General features: G+C 28.6%; 1 protein-coding gene across 2 annotated transcripts; it reads right to left on the bottom strand.

Annotated features, from left to right (window-relative positions):
• Window positions 1–1377: 1377 nt before the first annotated feature.
• Window positions 1378–9624, bottom strand: LOC109806853 (plasma membrane ATPase 4). Of its 2 annotated transcripts, XM_083075699.1 has the most exons (16): window positions 9405–9623; window positions 6462–6581; window positions 6135–6371; window positions 4915–5676; window positions 4689–4811; window positions 4499–4603; window positions 4258–4402; window positions 3973–4137; window positions 3620–3858; window positions 3493–3525; window positions 3314–3395; window positions 3043–3203; window positions 2797–2964; window positions 2391–2573; window positions 2127–2308; window positions 1378–1838 (listed from the first exon to the last, which is right to left on the bottom strand). In XM_083075699.1, the coding sequence occupies exons 1-16, from the start codon at window positions 9462–9464 to the stop codon at window positions 1742–1744; spliced, it is 2862 nt and encodes a 953-aa protein (XP_082931825.1). In that variant the 5' UTR covers window positions 9465–9623; the 3' UTR covers window positions 1378–1741. The 2 variants fall into 2 exon arrangements, with proteins under 2 accessions (XP_082931825.1, XP_082931824.1); XM_083075698.1 differs by having other exon boundaries at window positions 3620–4137; window positions 9405–9624.
• Between the last annotated feature and the right edge of the window lie 8401 nt (window positions 9625–18025).

The raw sequence follows: 18025 nt of genomic DNA, 5'->3' as shown, positions 1-18025 counted from the left end.
ATTTATAAAAAAAATCAAATTGATCCTAAAAAGTATATGCAGTACAATTTAGTTAATGAAAGATGAAAAATAAAAAGAAAGTTTTTTTTGGATAATCAATTAAAGTTTTCATTAAACCCTCAAAGTTTTGCTTTGAGTCACCATCTAAAAAGCCTTTAACCAATAAAGTGTGTGCATGCTTAATAAATATTTACTTCTCTTATTGTTTTAATGATATGGGATCTTATTTGTATCTCAACAATCATTTCCTTAAATAAAGAACCTAATATTCCATTTAGTGAAATATGTCATTGCATTGCATTTTTGTTATTGTTTTATGTATAAATTATTATGGAGTTACTGATTACCATCGAATCTAACTAGTGGCTTTGATACCACTATTATAAAGTGTTTTCAAACTTGTTTGAGAGGATATATCTATTAAAAAAGAGTTATATTTTGCTATATTTTGGGGATATTTGCACACATAATTTCACATTGATATAAATATTATCTGTTTTAAAGTTAAACCTTCAAGATTGTACTTTTAGTTATCACCTAAAAAAATTTTCAAATTCCTCTTCTTATTTTATCGATATGAAATCTTAATTTTATTCAACATTTTCTGGTGTGATAAATATGTTTTTTAAAATAATACAACTATTTCTGTTAAAGGTGTTTTTTTGAAAAAGAAAAACAAAAAAGAAGTTTGGAAATGAAAAGATAAAAGGTGTGCAAAAATGAGGGCCATTTAAAGGCTCGAGTGTTAAATTGTACCAGCAGCCCAATCAGTAAGTATTTATATTTGACGAGAACTTGATTCGGAAATTTTTGGCGAAGAAGGAAAACTACGCCAAACCTTTTTAAAGCACTAGGCAAACATTGTTGACTGGTTAGCACAGCATCCCTATTTTAATTTCACAAATATCAACCGGTGAATTTTTTTTTATTATTAAAAAGTATTATTAATATACTTCATGTTAATCTTTGATTAACAGGTACCACCGGCACCAACACAGTTTTTTTTAAAAAAATTGCTATTATTTTTTTAATTAGTGTTGTAATAACGTAAATTAACAAGGATTTAATACATCATTTATCAATATTTTGTAAAATATCATAGATCGTAAATGAATTTCTAACCATATAAACTAAATTACAAAAATATAAAATGATAAATAACTTAATTATATTTATTTTTTTTAGTTTAGAGATCTAATTTTTTTTTTTTTTTTTAAAGTTCATAACTAAATGATGTATTAAACTTTTTTTTAATGAGTAGATTAACCATGTAAGCAATTTATCAATGCGTACCTCATTTAATTACTATCTTTTCTGATGATTGTTTACCATAAATTAGATTGAGACCAATTCATAGTTTTAAATTTTGCATGATGCTTGGGGAAAAAAAAAACTTTAGAAACTCTTATTCTCCTGCCTTCAAAAATAAAATTGATACAATATGATCACTGCCACCTTAGTGTTGTATACAACTGAACTGAGAACACAGAAATGAGGAAGCACTCAAAGCCATATGAAAGCAGGGGAAAACCAAGGACTGAAGAAACTAACACTATTTTGGCCGTATCATCGAAGCAAAAAGAAGGCAAAGACATCCATTTAGCCAGAACCGAAAATACAAGGAAAAGGGTAAACAAATTAGTAAATCTATATGACAGGCAAAGACATCCTAGTCTCTTTTTGTTACAGGCATGCCACTGAATTTGGTCACTTTTGCTATCTACAATTTTCCTGTGTTTTATCACACTGTGTAGTGCTGCTGGATTGTATCAATGTCCAAACCCTTCAGCTTCACCACAGACTCAACATGTCCCTTGAGTGTGTGAAGCTCACGAAGCCTGTAAATACAAGTGCAAAAGAAAGAAATTCCATGCATTAGTAATAAAGATACAGAGAAATAGAATACCGAATAATAATTATTTCTAAAGATTAATTTCTATGCACAGTTAGCATAAAAATCTCCGAAATCATTAGAAGTATGACTTTAAGGTAGTTATCGTAAAAGTTAACTACCTTATCATATAAACCGATTTGAATTGGATGACAGTATAATATCTTTTTAAACTGCATAGACTAATTACTCATTTTTCTATGATTTCATGACTCAAGGGTGTGTGGTTGCTTACCTTGCAACTTCAGCTCTTCTCTTGGCCTGCTCAGCAATCTCAGAGAGTTCTCTATAACTGTTCTTCTCATTGAAAATGCCGGAAGTTTCTGGTGGTTGAAGACCATGCAGGGTCCTCTGAGCATGAGCCCACTGAGCTTCCCTCTCTTCCTTTCCATAGTCTTTCTTGGTGGTGAAGGCAGTCTGTGACACATTTTGAAAGAACCAATGTCATGAAACCTTTCACCATCAGAAAAGGAAAGCTAATAAATAAACAAACACATACCTTGTTTTCTAGCAGGTTGAGCCAAGCCTTGCCACTCAATATGTAACGGATGGCAAACTTCATGATATCAAGTGGAATGTAGAAGACAACACTGTAGAGCCAGATGACTCCTGCCCAACCCCATCCAATTCCTTTGACCTTTGCAAACCCCCAGTTGGCATATACTGCTATGATTGTAGCAATCTATAACAAGATCATTTTGTCAAAATATTATTTTCACCCCTTGTATGATTTTAGATGCATGCCTAAACAGTTATGGGAGATTAAGAGTTTGATTCGATACAAATTTAAAAGAGATTTTGAAAGTTTCTCTACTAAGAATAAGAAGTTTTTTCCAATAAAGAAGTTCTCAAAAGTTCTTTTAAGCATGTATTCAAACAGGTTAAAAATGGAATATCATGCTTACCAGCTGAGCAATAATGAAAGCAGTAACTAACAGCAATCCAGGGCGTTCAACAAAGGACCAACTTCGAGAACGAGTTACAAATATCAAGGCCTGGCTTACTATACTGACTTGTAAATACAAAGCAGACATCATTTCGTCATGAGTCAGGTGTCTAACTCCAAATTTGTCCTGCAAAAATAATCAAGGGGTCTTATTTATTTGACTCCAAACTGGGACATGAATATATGACGGTTGAATGTTCCTTACAGGGAAGAAATCGGTTTCTTTCATTGCCCAGAAGAATATGACAGTCATCAGTGCCAAGTAACCTCCAAGTACAATTCCAGTAGCAAATATTTCTTGCAGTTTCCAGCTATCAGGCAAGGGAGACGGCTTCACCCTGTCCTTTGAAATTGTCATGATTGTTCCTAATAGTAAGACAATTAGTGTGTGAGACCCCCATTGTCAATCATCATAGTCATGAAGAGAACTCAAGGGTAATTCAAAGGAATATCTGCCAAAAGCCTAAGACCCTTACCATCATTTAGAATGGCAATGATCAAAACCATGAAAGGGGAGAAGTCGAATTTCCAGATCAGTGCTATGAACATGAAGCCAAACTGCATTCAGCAGAAAAAGAGAACCAAAACTGATGAATACTCTCTCATTCCTTATCATGATGACTTACATATAATCATAGCATTACTGTCCACTTACCACTATACGGATGGTGATGGATACTGCATATATCTGAAATACAAAGAACATAAAGAAACCAATGTTAATTTAGAAGCAGCCAGAACAAAAGAGATACTGTCTGTGAAGAAAGCAGACAGCAACCAACCGTGTAGTTTTTCATTCTCTGGAAAATAGCCCTGCTAGTTAAGACCGCACTAATAATAACACTCAAACCAGGTTCTGTCAAGACAATATCAGAAGCACTTCTTGCAGCATCAGTTGCATCAGCAACAGCTATTCCAATATCAGCCTTCTTCAAAGCCGGAGCATCGTTGACACCATCTCCGGTCATTCCACAGATGTGCTTCCTCTCTTGCAACTTCTTCACAATTTCATATTTGTGCTCTGTAGGTACAAATAGGAGACGATGAGGACCAAAGACTGCATACAATTTGCGAAAAAGAAAGAAGGCAGAAAAAAAAAATCGCCATGAAGTGGTAAAGACTAAAGAGTGTGAACCTGGAAATACTCCAGCAAAACCATCTGCTTTCTCAATCAGCTCTTCTACTGGAAGTGCAGCAATACTTACATCTTTGTCTTGACCAAGCAAGGAAGCAGATGGGTACATATTAGTTCCCATACCAAGTCTTCGACCTGTCTCCTTAGCTATGGCAAGTTGATCACCTGGAAGTAGAATAGAACACAGTATATTAAGTAGATTGTTGAGCATGCTTGACAATAAATACTAATTCTTTGAAGAAACTCTTCGGAAAAACTGAGCAGGAACTAAGTTAGATTAATTACCAGTAATCATCTTGACATTGACACCAAGATGGAGAGCTCTACGAATAGTTTCAGCACTGTCATGTCTAGGGGGGTCGAACAGTGACAACAAACCAACAAACTGCCATGGAGCACCATCGCTTTCTTTTGTTTTCTCAGGGACTTCCTGCAGAAGTAGCGGTGAAGGACCAAGGGGCTTAGTGAAAGGAAATGCAAAGTTTCAACACAAGCTTCAATTCAAACGTGAAGATGCTATAAAAACCTGTCTAGCAACAGCAAGTGAACGAAGCCCTCTCTCTGCAAACTTGTCAATAATAGCGTGGACCTTCTTCTTTGCATCTTCTCTAAGGTTACAAAGGGTCATGATCTGTTCACAAAATAAACTAGACGTTAGCATCAATGGAGTGACTAGAAATGTCGCTTATTCTGAACAAACTGAGTCATGAGGTTACCTGCTCAGGAGCGCCTTTGCTTGCCCGGTGCCAATTTCCATCAGCATCAATGTAAGTCAAAGCAGTTCTCTTGTCAACAGGATTAAATGGTAAGAAGTGCACCTCTCTTACACCAGCCCTTGCCTACACAAAGCATAAAAAAATTGTTCAACATAAACAATCACTTCAACATTTTTTAGCAATAACCTGAAGTAGAGAAACTGATGCAAATGAAGACAAGTCAAACCTCTTTTGGATCAGCAAGCATTCCAACAATGGCAGCATCTATTGCATCCTGGTTTTCTGTTCTGGAGGCCCTTGCAGCAAGAAGGATCACATGGTCCTTGTCCACACCCTTAGCAAAGACCTCAATCAAGTTCTTGTCAACACTCAGCTTGTTGAGTGTTAGTGTACCTGTCTTGTCACTGCAAAGGACATCCATACCAGCCATTTCTTCAATGGCAGTCATTCTCTTGGTGATAGCACCTTGCTGAGAGAGCCTGTGAGAGCCAATGGCCATTGTGACAGACAACACAGTGGGCATAGCAATGGGAATTCCTCCAATCAAGAGAACCAAAAGGTTGTCAATTCCATCTCTGTACTTGCGGTGCTGAATGGGGTACATGACTATGATCTCAGCCAGCATACCAACTGCAATGGAACAAATACAGAAGTTTCCAATTGCTGTAAGCACTTTCTGGAAATGTCCAACTTGGTTGGTACTATCCACCAGGTGAGCTGCTTTCCCAAAAAATGTGTGCACACCAGTTGCAATGACAACAGCTTCAATTTCACCTTGTTTACATGTTGAGCCAGAGAAAACTTCATCTCCAGGATTCTTGGTCACAGGAAGTGACTCTCCGGTCAAAGCAGATTGATCAACCTTCAAAGCATCACCCTCAAGAAGGCGAGCATCAGCAGGAATGATATCTCCTAGTTTGATGCTTATGATGTCTCCCGGAACTAGAATAGAAGCTTCTTGCTCGGTCCATTTACCATCTCTAAGAACCTGCAACAGCCCAAATTTTGAGTCAGTCATTAAAACATTACTAAACTTGTTACTTCTAATTGCACAAACAGTTCTAAATAGTATATAACCTTGTAGTAAAACAATGACATTATAGTTCATAACCATTTAGTTTTGTTTGTTTTAATTACCAATTTGATTCATATAATTTCATAAACTCTATTTTTTAGTCTCAATAATTAAACACGTTCCATTTTAATTCCTACATGTACCATTTTTGGATCCTTTTAATCTCCGCTATCTGTTATTATAAGGATTATATGGTAAAATTTAAGAAAGTGTAGGGATTAAAAGAAAATAAAAATGATATGTACAAAAACTAAAATGAAAACTAAAAGTTAAATTCACGAAATTATAGAGATCAAAATAATAATTAAATCGTTTTGTTTTTCAACAAATGAGACGTGACTAAAAACTCTCATTAAACTTCAATTTATTACCTTTGTCTTGGGAGCAAGACCGGCCATAAGAGCAGCAGCAGCATTACCAGCATTATTTTCTTCGATGAAACTGATGGTGGAGTTGATCACCAACAAGCAAACAATACCAACAAAATCTTGCCAATCTGGGGGCTTCCCTTCTCCATTTGCAAGAGCAATTGCCATAATAGCTGCAGCTTCCATGACCCATGACAGAGGATTCCACATGAACCCAAGAAACTTGAGTATCTTGCTTTCCTACATCATTAAAAATGTTACCAATCAGCATTTGCATTTAACGATTGTATCAGAGAAATATATTAGCCAGTGTATCATAATGAAAGGAACCTTTTTCTCCTCTAGCTTGTTTGGCCCAAATAGTTGAAGCCGATTGGCTCCTTCGTCTGCAGACAATCCCTCTCTGGTACATTTCAACTGTTGGAACACTTCTTCAATAGGAATACGTTCCTGTGAATTAACAAATCATATTAGAAATTTGGATTGCTTAGCACATTCCCCACATGCATCTCCCACCTCAACTAGTAATGCTGCAAATTGAGTCACTTCTTGAATACCTTTTAGCAATTGCTTTTCAGAGATTTATCAATGCAATTATTTCTTCTTTTTATTCATTCAGGTTTTGATATACGTGATTGTTGTTGTAAATAAACACATTATAAAGATCATTTAAATTATTTGTTTTTCTTACTTATTGCAACCCTTAGTATGTAGATTAAGAAGACTAATTGAATACGTGAATGAGCATTTGCTGCATAAGAATCACGCTTTTGGGATTGCGTTTCAAACTCGTACGCCAAATCATACATAAATTACTTAATCCTCCGTACGTTGAGTGGTTGATTATAATAACGAAAATCATAATATTAAGACGAGTAGAAGTGATAAAATTATAGGTACGGATGATGGACTACTTAGGTAATATTTTACAAGATGTTTAAAAACCAGATTTATTGTTAATGTGAAATCTTTTAGACGATCTTCCATATAAATATAAGCATATAACTGAAATTGCTTTCGATAAAAAATAATAATAATAATAATGGATATTTAATTAAAAGTTTGATATGAATGACTATCAAAGTATGAATCATAGAAACAGAGTCAAAGAGATTCATTTTGATTCTTGAGTTAAGGAGAATAACCGTATGTTTGCTTTTCATTTTGAAACGCAATTATATTGTCTCTCCCACGTTAACATACAGATTTACATAAAAACAACTATTCATCGCTTCAAGATGAACGTGGAAAAACCACGTTAAAACGCGGATGCAAACACACGCTAAAATTTATAAGAAAAGTTTGTATTTGTGGTTTGATTTTGATCGCAAAAGTTAGCGGAAAAGAGATTAGAAAATTGCGAGTCACAAGTCGCTCACGTTCATCAGGACCTGCAATCACAAAAGCGTTGACTGACACTTTCTTGGTTTGTGTCAGACCCCTCCATGTGTCACACTCACACCATGCACCGGCTTACACATTCAATGTTCTTTTTCTTTTCTTTTCGTAATAATAACAAAACAAACTTCCCCTGCCTAGTAACAATAAATTACAGCTCCAATCTAATGTAAAAATTAACTTTTTAATTATTACGTTATTCTTACAAAATATTTTTTTTATTGTGTTGAAAATTTTGATTTTACGTGAGATCCCCCTTTTCTAGCATATTTTTATCATTTACAAAATTTAAATTTACATGTAAATTCCAAAAAAAAAAACAATATGATTTGTTTAAGTATTTCAAACTAGTGTCTTAAAGGGAAAATAATTTGATCTAATAAAACATAATTAAATAATTTTGATATTTTTAATAAACATTTAATTTTAATTTTTTAATTAATTTGCAGTACTTCACAAGAGGACATATAACGTATCTTTATTTATAGTATTTTATAATTTTATAAGAGTTAATCATCTATACACTGTCAGTATAAGAAAATTTTACACCAACAATCAATTATATTTTTTAATAATAAATATCAATTACTTATTTAATAAAATAAATAATTTAAAAAATATAATTAATTGTTAGTATATACTAACATAGATGGTTAACTCATTTTTATAATGTTCTTTTTGAAATTGCAAAACTTGGGGGCAAACTGTACAATAAAATAAGTGAAAAGCTCTGGACCCTGTTGTGTCAGGAGTAACACCGTGAATACGGTTAATCAGATGAGGCAGAATGCACAGATAAAAAAAAAAGGAAAAGGAAAAAAGTACCACGGAAAAGTACTTAAAATTCCCCCCTGCCAAACACGGCGCAGACTTAGAGAGTGACAGATAATACATAATACGCAGAAAATAATGATGTTCACACCGCACCCTCCACAAACAGGGAAAAAAAAAACCTTATTGAGCAAGTTGAGCAATGGATCATTCTCATCTGCCTCGTACACGTTAGATCCACCGAAAAAAGGAGTTTGGCTTTCAAAATTAAGTTTTCACACTATATTATTATATTAGCTCACTAAAATATTTATTATGAACACGAATTTTCGATATAAATTAAACGGGTTATTAAAATTTTCAATTAAAAATAAATCATAATTTTTAATAAAAAAAATCAGAAATATTTTTAAGATTGTGTCTAACCAGTTAAGTAAAAGTTTTTGACAAAAGATTCAATAATAAAGTTTGAAAAACGATATTTTATCTTTAAAAAAATAATTGAGAGAGAAGAATATTTGAATTTTGGAATACTACAATCCCCCAGATATGGCTTAGAAGCAACGTATCCGTTTGGTGAATAAAATTATCCGAAATTCACGTGTTTGATAGCAGAAAAAATGGAAAAGAAAATTATTATTATTCAAAAAAAAAAAAAAAAAAAAAGTATCCTGTAATTGCGGGTTGCTTTTGGAATCATAACATGTCCCTTTCGGAGCATGTTGCCTCACCTAAACCCAGCCCTCCATAAGTTGATTACTTAATTATATACCAAGTTAGGATTTTATTTTTTTTATTCCTCTCTTGCAGTAGTATTAATTAGACGAATCCCACTAAAAAAATCTCATATATTTGATTCTACTCGTTTTAAAAATAACAACAATAATGAAAGGCATGGTAAAACTAATGATTGAAGGCAGAGAAGTTAATGAGATGCAATTAATTCCTGATTAACGTTTGATAAGTGAGTTTAGCAGCAGTGGTACTAGTTTAGTGGATGATTTTGTTGTTAAGTTAGAAAATGTGGGTGAGAGAGAAAAAAGGGAGAGATGCGAATGGAAAAACATGAAAGGTTTTAGTGTGAAATAAGGTACAGATACATACCAGATCAACGGTCTCATTCTTGATTTCGTCGAGGGTGATTGCTGGCTTGTCAGCCGCCATGTTTGGTGAGAGAATGGAGGAAGTGCAGAGAGATGTTGTTAGGAGGGAGAGGGAGAGGGAGAGGAACACCTACTCTCCTCCCTTTTTATACCTCAAGAGTCCAGACCAGAGCCTATCACAATTTCACTATTAAGACTCCGATTATGACTTCTCCCACACAATTATGATGTTGACCAACGCTCACTATTTATAAAACCATTCAGCTTTAACTTATGCCACCACATTTCCTTTTTTCTTTTTCTTTTTCTTTTTTAAATTTACATTCTTAACTAATTAGATAAACTATTATCCAATTCACATTTTTTGTCTATCTATTCAAAACTTTCTTTGCCGTCATTCTTACACTTCTCATTATCCCACCATAGATATTTTGTTGTTCCCGATTTTTATGCGTTGTACAGTTTCAATGGTTTGTAAAAAATTAATTATGATTTAAAGTTTACTAATTAATAAGATTTATGTTTTGTAGTTTCGTATACGTATCTTTCTTTGATAACAATTTTATCGAAAGAGAAAAAAAAAAAAAAAGATATATGAATGTGCACATCTCTTTTAACATTGACTCAAACCCCAAAGTTTGTTATAATATGAAAGGCTAACTCATTCTACTTTATTAAATCCCATCATTAGTTTAATAAATTAATAAGATATATTAAATGCATATTCACTAATATTTTTGACACCTTAATCCATATATCTTAATCATATTGTCAAATTATTGGAAGAAATATAATGGTTTATGATAAATAATTTTAAAATAATACTTTTTCAATGCATTAACATATAATTAAATAATGACACATTTTAATATTCAAATTAAAATCAAAATATATTAATCAGATTAAAAGTATATATATATATATATATGTAAAGAGATATTAAATTTTAATGTGTTAAATTAAAAGTTTTTAATGCATAGATTAATTTTGTAAATTTTTTAAAAAAATTTAAATTACCTTGATACTTCATTTCATTAAATTAAATCAACATACAAAATATTTTTATGATTATCCGATAATTTGAATTAATAAAACAGAATATTAAATAATTTTAAAATTTTAAACAAAGTTAAGAATTTAAATAATATATTAATTTAATACATAAAAATTGAAATGAATTATTATGGTCAGCCTATTTATAAAAAAAGAGGGACTCAGACTCAGATATGTATGAAGATTTAAATTTAATTTTTAATGTTGATATTGTAATATGTTTTTATTGATTAAAAAAAAATAATTGAAGTAATTTATTATTAGAAAACGTAGTGTGTATTTTAGGGTATCATTTGCAAAATTGATTTTGCAAACTTTATTCTTGTTAAACTTGATTTTCAACTTAAATAATCTTTATGTTAAATGTTTTTACCCTTAAAAACAGTTTCGCTATAAAACTTGGTATAATCATTCAACCTAATGCAAAAATACTTTTTTTTATTTATCATTTTTGGTCAAATTGGAGTTTAAAGACAAAAATCAATTTTACCTGCCAATAACTAAATATCTATATTTACGTTGAAATTAAATCTGATTAAATGCAACAATAATTCTCACAATTCCTATCATAATAAAACCAAACACATTATAGTTGGAAGTTGGAACAATATGTGCACCCAAGTTTTTCTTTTAATAATCAATATGAGAGTGTCATGTTACTAAATCTCAAAGATGATTCCTATTATTTACTTATTTTATTTTATATTTCTATCATGTCCATAAGAATATCCTTCAATAAATGTAATATTTTATAATTTATATGTGTTTTTTTTTTTTATAGATTTGACTCTTTTAAAATGAGAGATGTATTTTTAAAAATAAAATACATTTAAAATTATTGATTAAAAAATCAATAATTATGATTTTTATAAAATCAAATTTCGCAAAATTAAATATAAAATTAGTTATAATATTAATCATTAATTTTTTTAATTAATAATTATTATTATACTTTATTATTTAGAGTGTAACTCCCTTTAGATAAGCCAAATATGTTTTCTTTTATATGCACCAATATTATATGTTTACAAATAGTTGAAGATTAACTTCTTTTAAAACATAAAGATCACTAAATAACATAATTGATAATCCAACTACCAACAACATATTTAGAAGAAAAAAAAACCCCAATTATCAACTAATTGTGCCGAAACCAATTATCTACTAATTGAACCCAGTATTGTTGGTATGATTTGTATACATGTTTATATAGAAGGGGGGAAAAAAGTTAGTAATCACCGGTATTTGATAACCATTGTTTTTAATTGTTTAAGTCTAAGATCACAATTATCTTTTACAAAAATACAATTTTACTTAAGCATAATGGGATTATAATTGGGGATAATGTTTCTTTAATTATATATTAAAATTTTATATCGAAAGATCAAACTCAAAACTGCTATATCTAACTTCAACAATCTTATATCAATTACATATTTGATAATTTAAACTTTAAGTTCTAATAATGAACGATGAAATTTAGGTATGAAAAAAATCGATCATAAATTAGATAATAATTAATTTAATTTTTGAAAAATAATTTATAACCAGATAGCAATAATCATGTACCAAAAACAGCTGATAATACATTAAAAATTAAAAGCTAAAACCTAAAAACAATTAGTATATGTTTGGTATCACGGTGAGTTTCACTCGCCGTGATTTTCTGAAGTAATAAATAGTTGTTTTTGTGTCCATTTTAACAACATTTTATACTGTGAATTTGAACATATTAATAATAATATATTTGGAACAACTTCACAATAAGAAGAAAAAATAATAATTAACTTTTCACGGTGATCTTACAACAACAAATAATTATTTTTTTATATTTATAATATCACTATCATTTTGTGGAGTATAGTCAATCCTTACTCATATAAAACACACACTATAAAGATGTTGCTTAAACATGTTGCAAAGAATCGATTCCAGCATCCCTGCATGATACATGAAATGTTTGCTGATCACAAGCATCGGAAAAGAGAAAAAAGACACAGAAAATCACGAGGTGGATTCCACATTCATTGCATCACATATGAATGTCAAACAAAAGCAGATAAATCACAATGACACCACAATAATAATGTTTTTTATTATTATTTTTTCAAGAGGTTTGAATTTAAAATTTTATACAAATTAGTATTTTAGTTTGGACTATATACAAAATAATTTTTATATAATTCATTAAAAAAATATTTTTTATATAATAATTAAATTTATATTAAATAATAATTTTAAAATGTAACATTGTATTATGGTTTGGTGTTGTATATTGAGTGAGTTTGAGAGGATCTTTGAACTGAAATTCAATTGACCATGAGGAGAGGAAGTATATAAAGTTTCTTCTCATAATTACACCTCATAAACTCAACTTCTCAAAAACTTTAGAAAGAAAGAGTAAAGTGAAAAACTCTAGAATTTAAAATTTTTTCTTCTTTTTTTTAGATTTCTTGAAGGCGTGAGAGGTTCCTTTGATACTCGATATAGTGATTTAGGCATTCGAAGGTTAGGAATCTAAATTTGGGTGGTTGTAGAGCTTGTGGAAGCTTGAAGTTCTTCCTTCTCCTCTTTTTCAATTTCGGTTGGCTTGAAGTTGAGGCAAAGGGAAGTGAGGACTATTTGGTTTGTTATGTGTGGGTTAGGCATGAATTTAATGCAAAATAAATGAAGTTGTGTTGCTTAATCGCATGATTTTGAAGTTGATTTTGAGATTTTGTTATTCTTGGGTCTTCCATGGGGAGAACTTGACAATTTTGAGAATATGAAGTTGTGTACGTTGCTTATATGTGTTGTAGTATCTTGCATGTATGTTTTGGCCTATTTTTTAGGTCTTAGAGTGCAAATTTGTGATCTACATTTGCAAATTTCTTATATGACACTATGTGCAGTTCAAACCAGAGGTATATATCTTGCTCACATCAAGTGTAGGATGAGTGGCAATTGGTGTGAGGAGAGAGACTTATCTCAAGTTGGGATAACATTGGGCATGAATTGAATGGAATCGGGCATGAGAACATCGGAAGTCTCTAACTTGGTGACATTGGTTCCCAAATTAGGTGCACAAAGCATGATCAAGGCAGAGACTCTCTATCTTGAAAATGTCGAGAGTTAGTGAGGTGATGTCAGACATGAGTTGAGTAGAGGCTCTTTGCTTAATATAATGTCAAGGTGGATTTTTGTCATGCTAGGCATGAGGTCCCAAGGGTTCCCTACCTCAATCACACCGGACGTGGATTGAGTGTCATTGAGCATGGATGAGGTAGAGAGCTCCTTGCCTCAGTGGCATTGAGCGCAAGGTAAGTTGTGTCAGGCACAGGTTGTGTAGATGATACCTGTTGTTTAATGGGTGAACATGTGAAATGAATAAAGTAATAAAGTTATTGCATGTTGTGTGGTATATGATAAGTGTTGAATCTATATACAATATATGATAAGTGTTGAATCTATATATACATATATATATATATATATATATATATATATATATATAATGTAGAACATTGTTGCATTAATTAAATTATTTCCCTTAAAAAATAAGAACATTACATTTCTCTATCCTTTTATATTAAAATATATAATTTAGTTAATTTAATTTAATATCATTAGTGTAAATTGTACTCTATTTCTTAAGAGGTATAAGTATTATATTATTTATCATCTATATATTAAAATATCAACTAAATTATATTTTTTATCTCTTAAAAATACAAGTATTATATCATTAATCTCCTATTATATTAACTTAAAAATCACTAAAAATATATTATTATAATATTTTAATTTAATTATTCATAAAAACATATACTTTTAATTTAATTATTCATAAAAAAAATACGATTTTAATTAAAATATATTTTAAAAATATTTTCAGTTCATTATCATTCATTCACTCATTAAAACATTATAAATGTATAATTAAAATTTAAATTAATTTATTAAAATGATAAATAAAATTAAAATTATATAATAAATTATATATATATATATATATATATATATATACTTTTATATGCACGTCAATATATATATGTATATAATATAAATTAACTTATATATACAAGTATCAAATTTTATAATATTTATATTTTATTTAATAATAAATTTTAATATAAATATATTCATTAAATATATATATATATATATATATATATATATATATTTAATAAACACAGTTTAGCATTAATTAATTAAATATAATATGTAATACTTTATTATAAAATATCAATTTACTTAGATATTATTAAAATATTTATCTTATATTAGTAAATATCAATTAAATAATACTTCAATATTTACTTGATTAAATATTATATAAATAAAATATTCTATTATTTAAACGTCCATAAATATATTATATTAATTACATTGATTAAATAATATCTTAATACTTATATTTAATTTTATTACACTTGTATAAATATTTTTTTAATTTTGATATATAGTTTTAAAAATATTTTTTAAATGAATTTTTTTAAAGATATATATATATATATATAATTTTAACAATTTTCATAATAATATTTTTAAAAAAAATATTAAATATATAAATTAAGAGATAAATTGTTAAAGCGTAAAATATTTAAATTTAAGAAAAGACAGTGTAATATTTTATTTTTTAAAAGATGATGGTGTAAATAATATATTGGTAATAAATTTTTTTAACTGAAGCTAACAAAAATTTTGAAAAATTGGTTAATTATTATATTTTGAAATCTATTGATTATAATTTTTAACATAAAAATATTATAATATGAGTAAAATTTAGATAAATTTTTTATAAATAGTTGATATTATTTTTTAAATAGAATAGAAATTTTATCTCAATAATATATATAAATATATATTAATAAAATTTACATTAAATACAATTATATGTTGTTAACGTAAAAATTTGTTTTTATTAGAAAAATAACACCAACTGCGCTGTAACTGTAAAAAAAAATTGTTGCTAATTTATAATTTTGAATATTGGTAATTTATTAATTTGTTTTTATTAGAATGTAATTTATATATGCGAAAATGTTTGAGTTGAAAAAAATGTAACTGGAGTGTTAGTATTTGAGTAGGATTGATAGCGTGTTTGCGTTAGTGTTAGAAACGTGAAAAATCACGTTTAATCGGAAGCAATAAACAATAGCTTCTGCGTAAAATTACGTTTAATCGGAAGCAATAAAGAATAGCTTCTGCGTAAAATTATGTTGGAAGTGGAGAGAGAATGTGTACAAACATATTTCCAACACACTGTGAGTGGTCGGTCGGCTACTGGAATCCAGAGTTTGAAGTATAGAATAATGAGGGCATGTGGGGCCCACAGGCGAAGAAAATTCAATGTTTCGTTTTCACAATATCAGTGCACCAATGCCACCTCAGCCAAGCGCAGACTATCATGTGCCATGCAACGTCACATCTCTACCGTCCGTCTGCCATCCTGCCTTCACAATCACTTGCGCCAAACCTCATCGTGTGTCGGCCCCTACATTCCCATACTTTCATTATCTCATTCACATGCCTAAAAAAAACTTTTTTTTAATTATATTATTCATGTAAAATACTTTTTTTTATTTTGTTTAATCAAATTTTCCTCAAATAGTCTGATTAATTATTTTAATGAAATATATTTTTTAAAATATTTTCTCTAATAATGAGACTTAAACATTATATTTTATTAAAAATATTAAATTCAATTATGTTTAAATTGTTGAAATAATAAATATTTTAATTTTTGACTTTTGACTAAATCGTTGTTATTTTTAATAAGAAGTAAAAGTGGACGCAATATGATGATTTAATGAACTCGATGACTAATCTAATGATCTGACCTTTAACTAAATCAATTTGATGTTTAAATATATCTAAATTATTTTTTTTTAAAATTATAAATACAAACAGCTTAATTTGAATGTTTATTGTAATTTTTAAAGTCAAATCAAATCGATTCATCGTATTGAAATATATCCTAATATCTTTTTTTTATTAGGATTGGTTTGAGATTTTATTGGAGAATAAACCTTATCAAATGTTTTAAGTTGAGAAATTTATAATATTGGGAAGTATAATTATAATATTAAATATTTTATTAGTTGAACTTATAACAGTATGCTTTATAAGTTATTTAATATATTTTTTATTTTTTATTCAATAGTAATAAATCTAATAATTTGATACAAACTAAATCAAATATAATTGAATTAGATTAGTTCAAATTAAAAATTTAAAAAAATAAAAATAAAAATAAACTAAATTAAAGTTAATTAAATTTAATTAAATTGAAGAAAAATATGTCGTAAAGTCAATTTAAACTAGTATAGTCAGCATTTTTTTTAGCATTGGTCGTTCATTAAAATTAAGCTTTTATTCTTGTAAAAATGTGTTATTTATATATTATACTTCATATAATTTATATGTATATTTTTATTTTTATTAGACATATTTACTATTTTATCATAGAATTTTACATTGTACAAAAAATTATATAATTTTAAAAAAAATATAAAATGTTTATTTTCAAATTTATTTGACAATCATGATAAAAACACGATAAGATGAAATGGAAATATGACAAAATAAATTCAATAATATTTTATATTATCTAATATATAATATATACTAAATAATTTATTAAATAATATTTTATCTTGTACTTATTATAAGACATTTACAACAAAATTACACATATTAAAATAAATAATTATTTTTGTTGAATTTATAAATAAAATCATGATATCTCAATTTTATTTATCTTAATTATCATTTAATTGTTATGAGATTGGTGAAGCTAGTTTTTTATATCAAAATCTATCCAATATTACCAACAAATTGGTAAATAATAATTAGAGTTTGTAATAATCTAATAAACCATTACACTTATTATAACATAATTAATACAAAAAACATAAGTAATTAACTACATAAGGGTTTTGGTAAAATAATCACCTAAATATTCATGCAACATATATATATATATGTATAAGGTAAATAAAACTTAAAATCTTTCTGTCAATATAATTGAAAACATAAAGTTTTTTAAGAGGTTAAATATATACATTATATATATATATATGCAATATACATTTAAATGTACACGGTACGAAAAGCATAAACATATCGTTGATCAAATGTTTATACACAATCATACTACATTAGAGTAGTGTACTCAAAATAGGTCACAAGTCAACTTATTCATCGAAGAGTTTTCAACTATGAGTTCTTGGAATACCACAACTTATATCCACCAATGAGATACTTTAATTTTTAAAACAACTTCCATTCGCTAATTTTTATGTATTTCAACTTAGGCATTTATCTCGTCACTACCACATGCTTATACAACTTAACAACTTTCATTAAATTATCACATACAACTTAAAACAACACATCTTGCAACATATCAACAAAAATAAAACAAATTTTCATAATTTTTAATGAAAACAAAAAATAAAATCAATATTTTATAAAAAAATTATAAAAAAATTATAAAAAAATTATAAAAAAACTATAACTTCTTTATAAAAAGATTATAATTTCTTTATAAACTGTGACTTGTAAAAAGATAAAAAAGTATTATAT

Source organism: Cajanus cajan, chromosome 5, assembly GCF_000230855.2.
Source record: "Cajanus cajan strain Asha chromosome 5, NIPB_CcT2T_4, whole genome shotgun sequence".
Lineage (NCBI taxonomy): Eukaryota > Viridiplantae > Streptophyta > Magnoliopsida > Fabales > Fabaceae > Cajanus > Cajanus cajan.
Note: the sequence above shows the minus strand (reverse complement) of the source record. Positions and strands in the feature narration are given on the sequence as shown.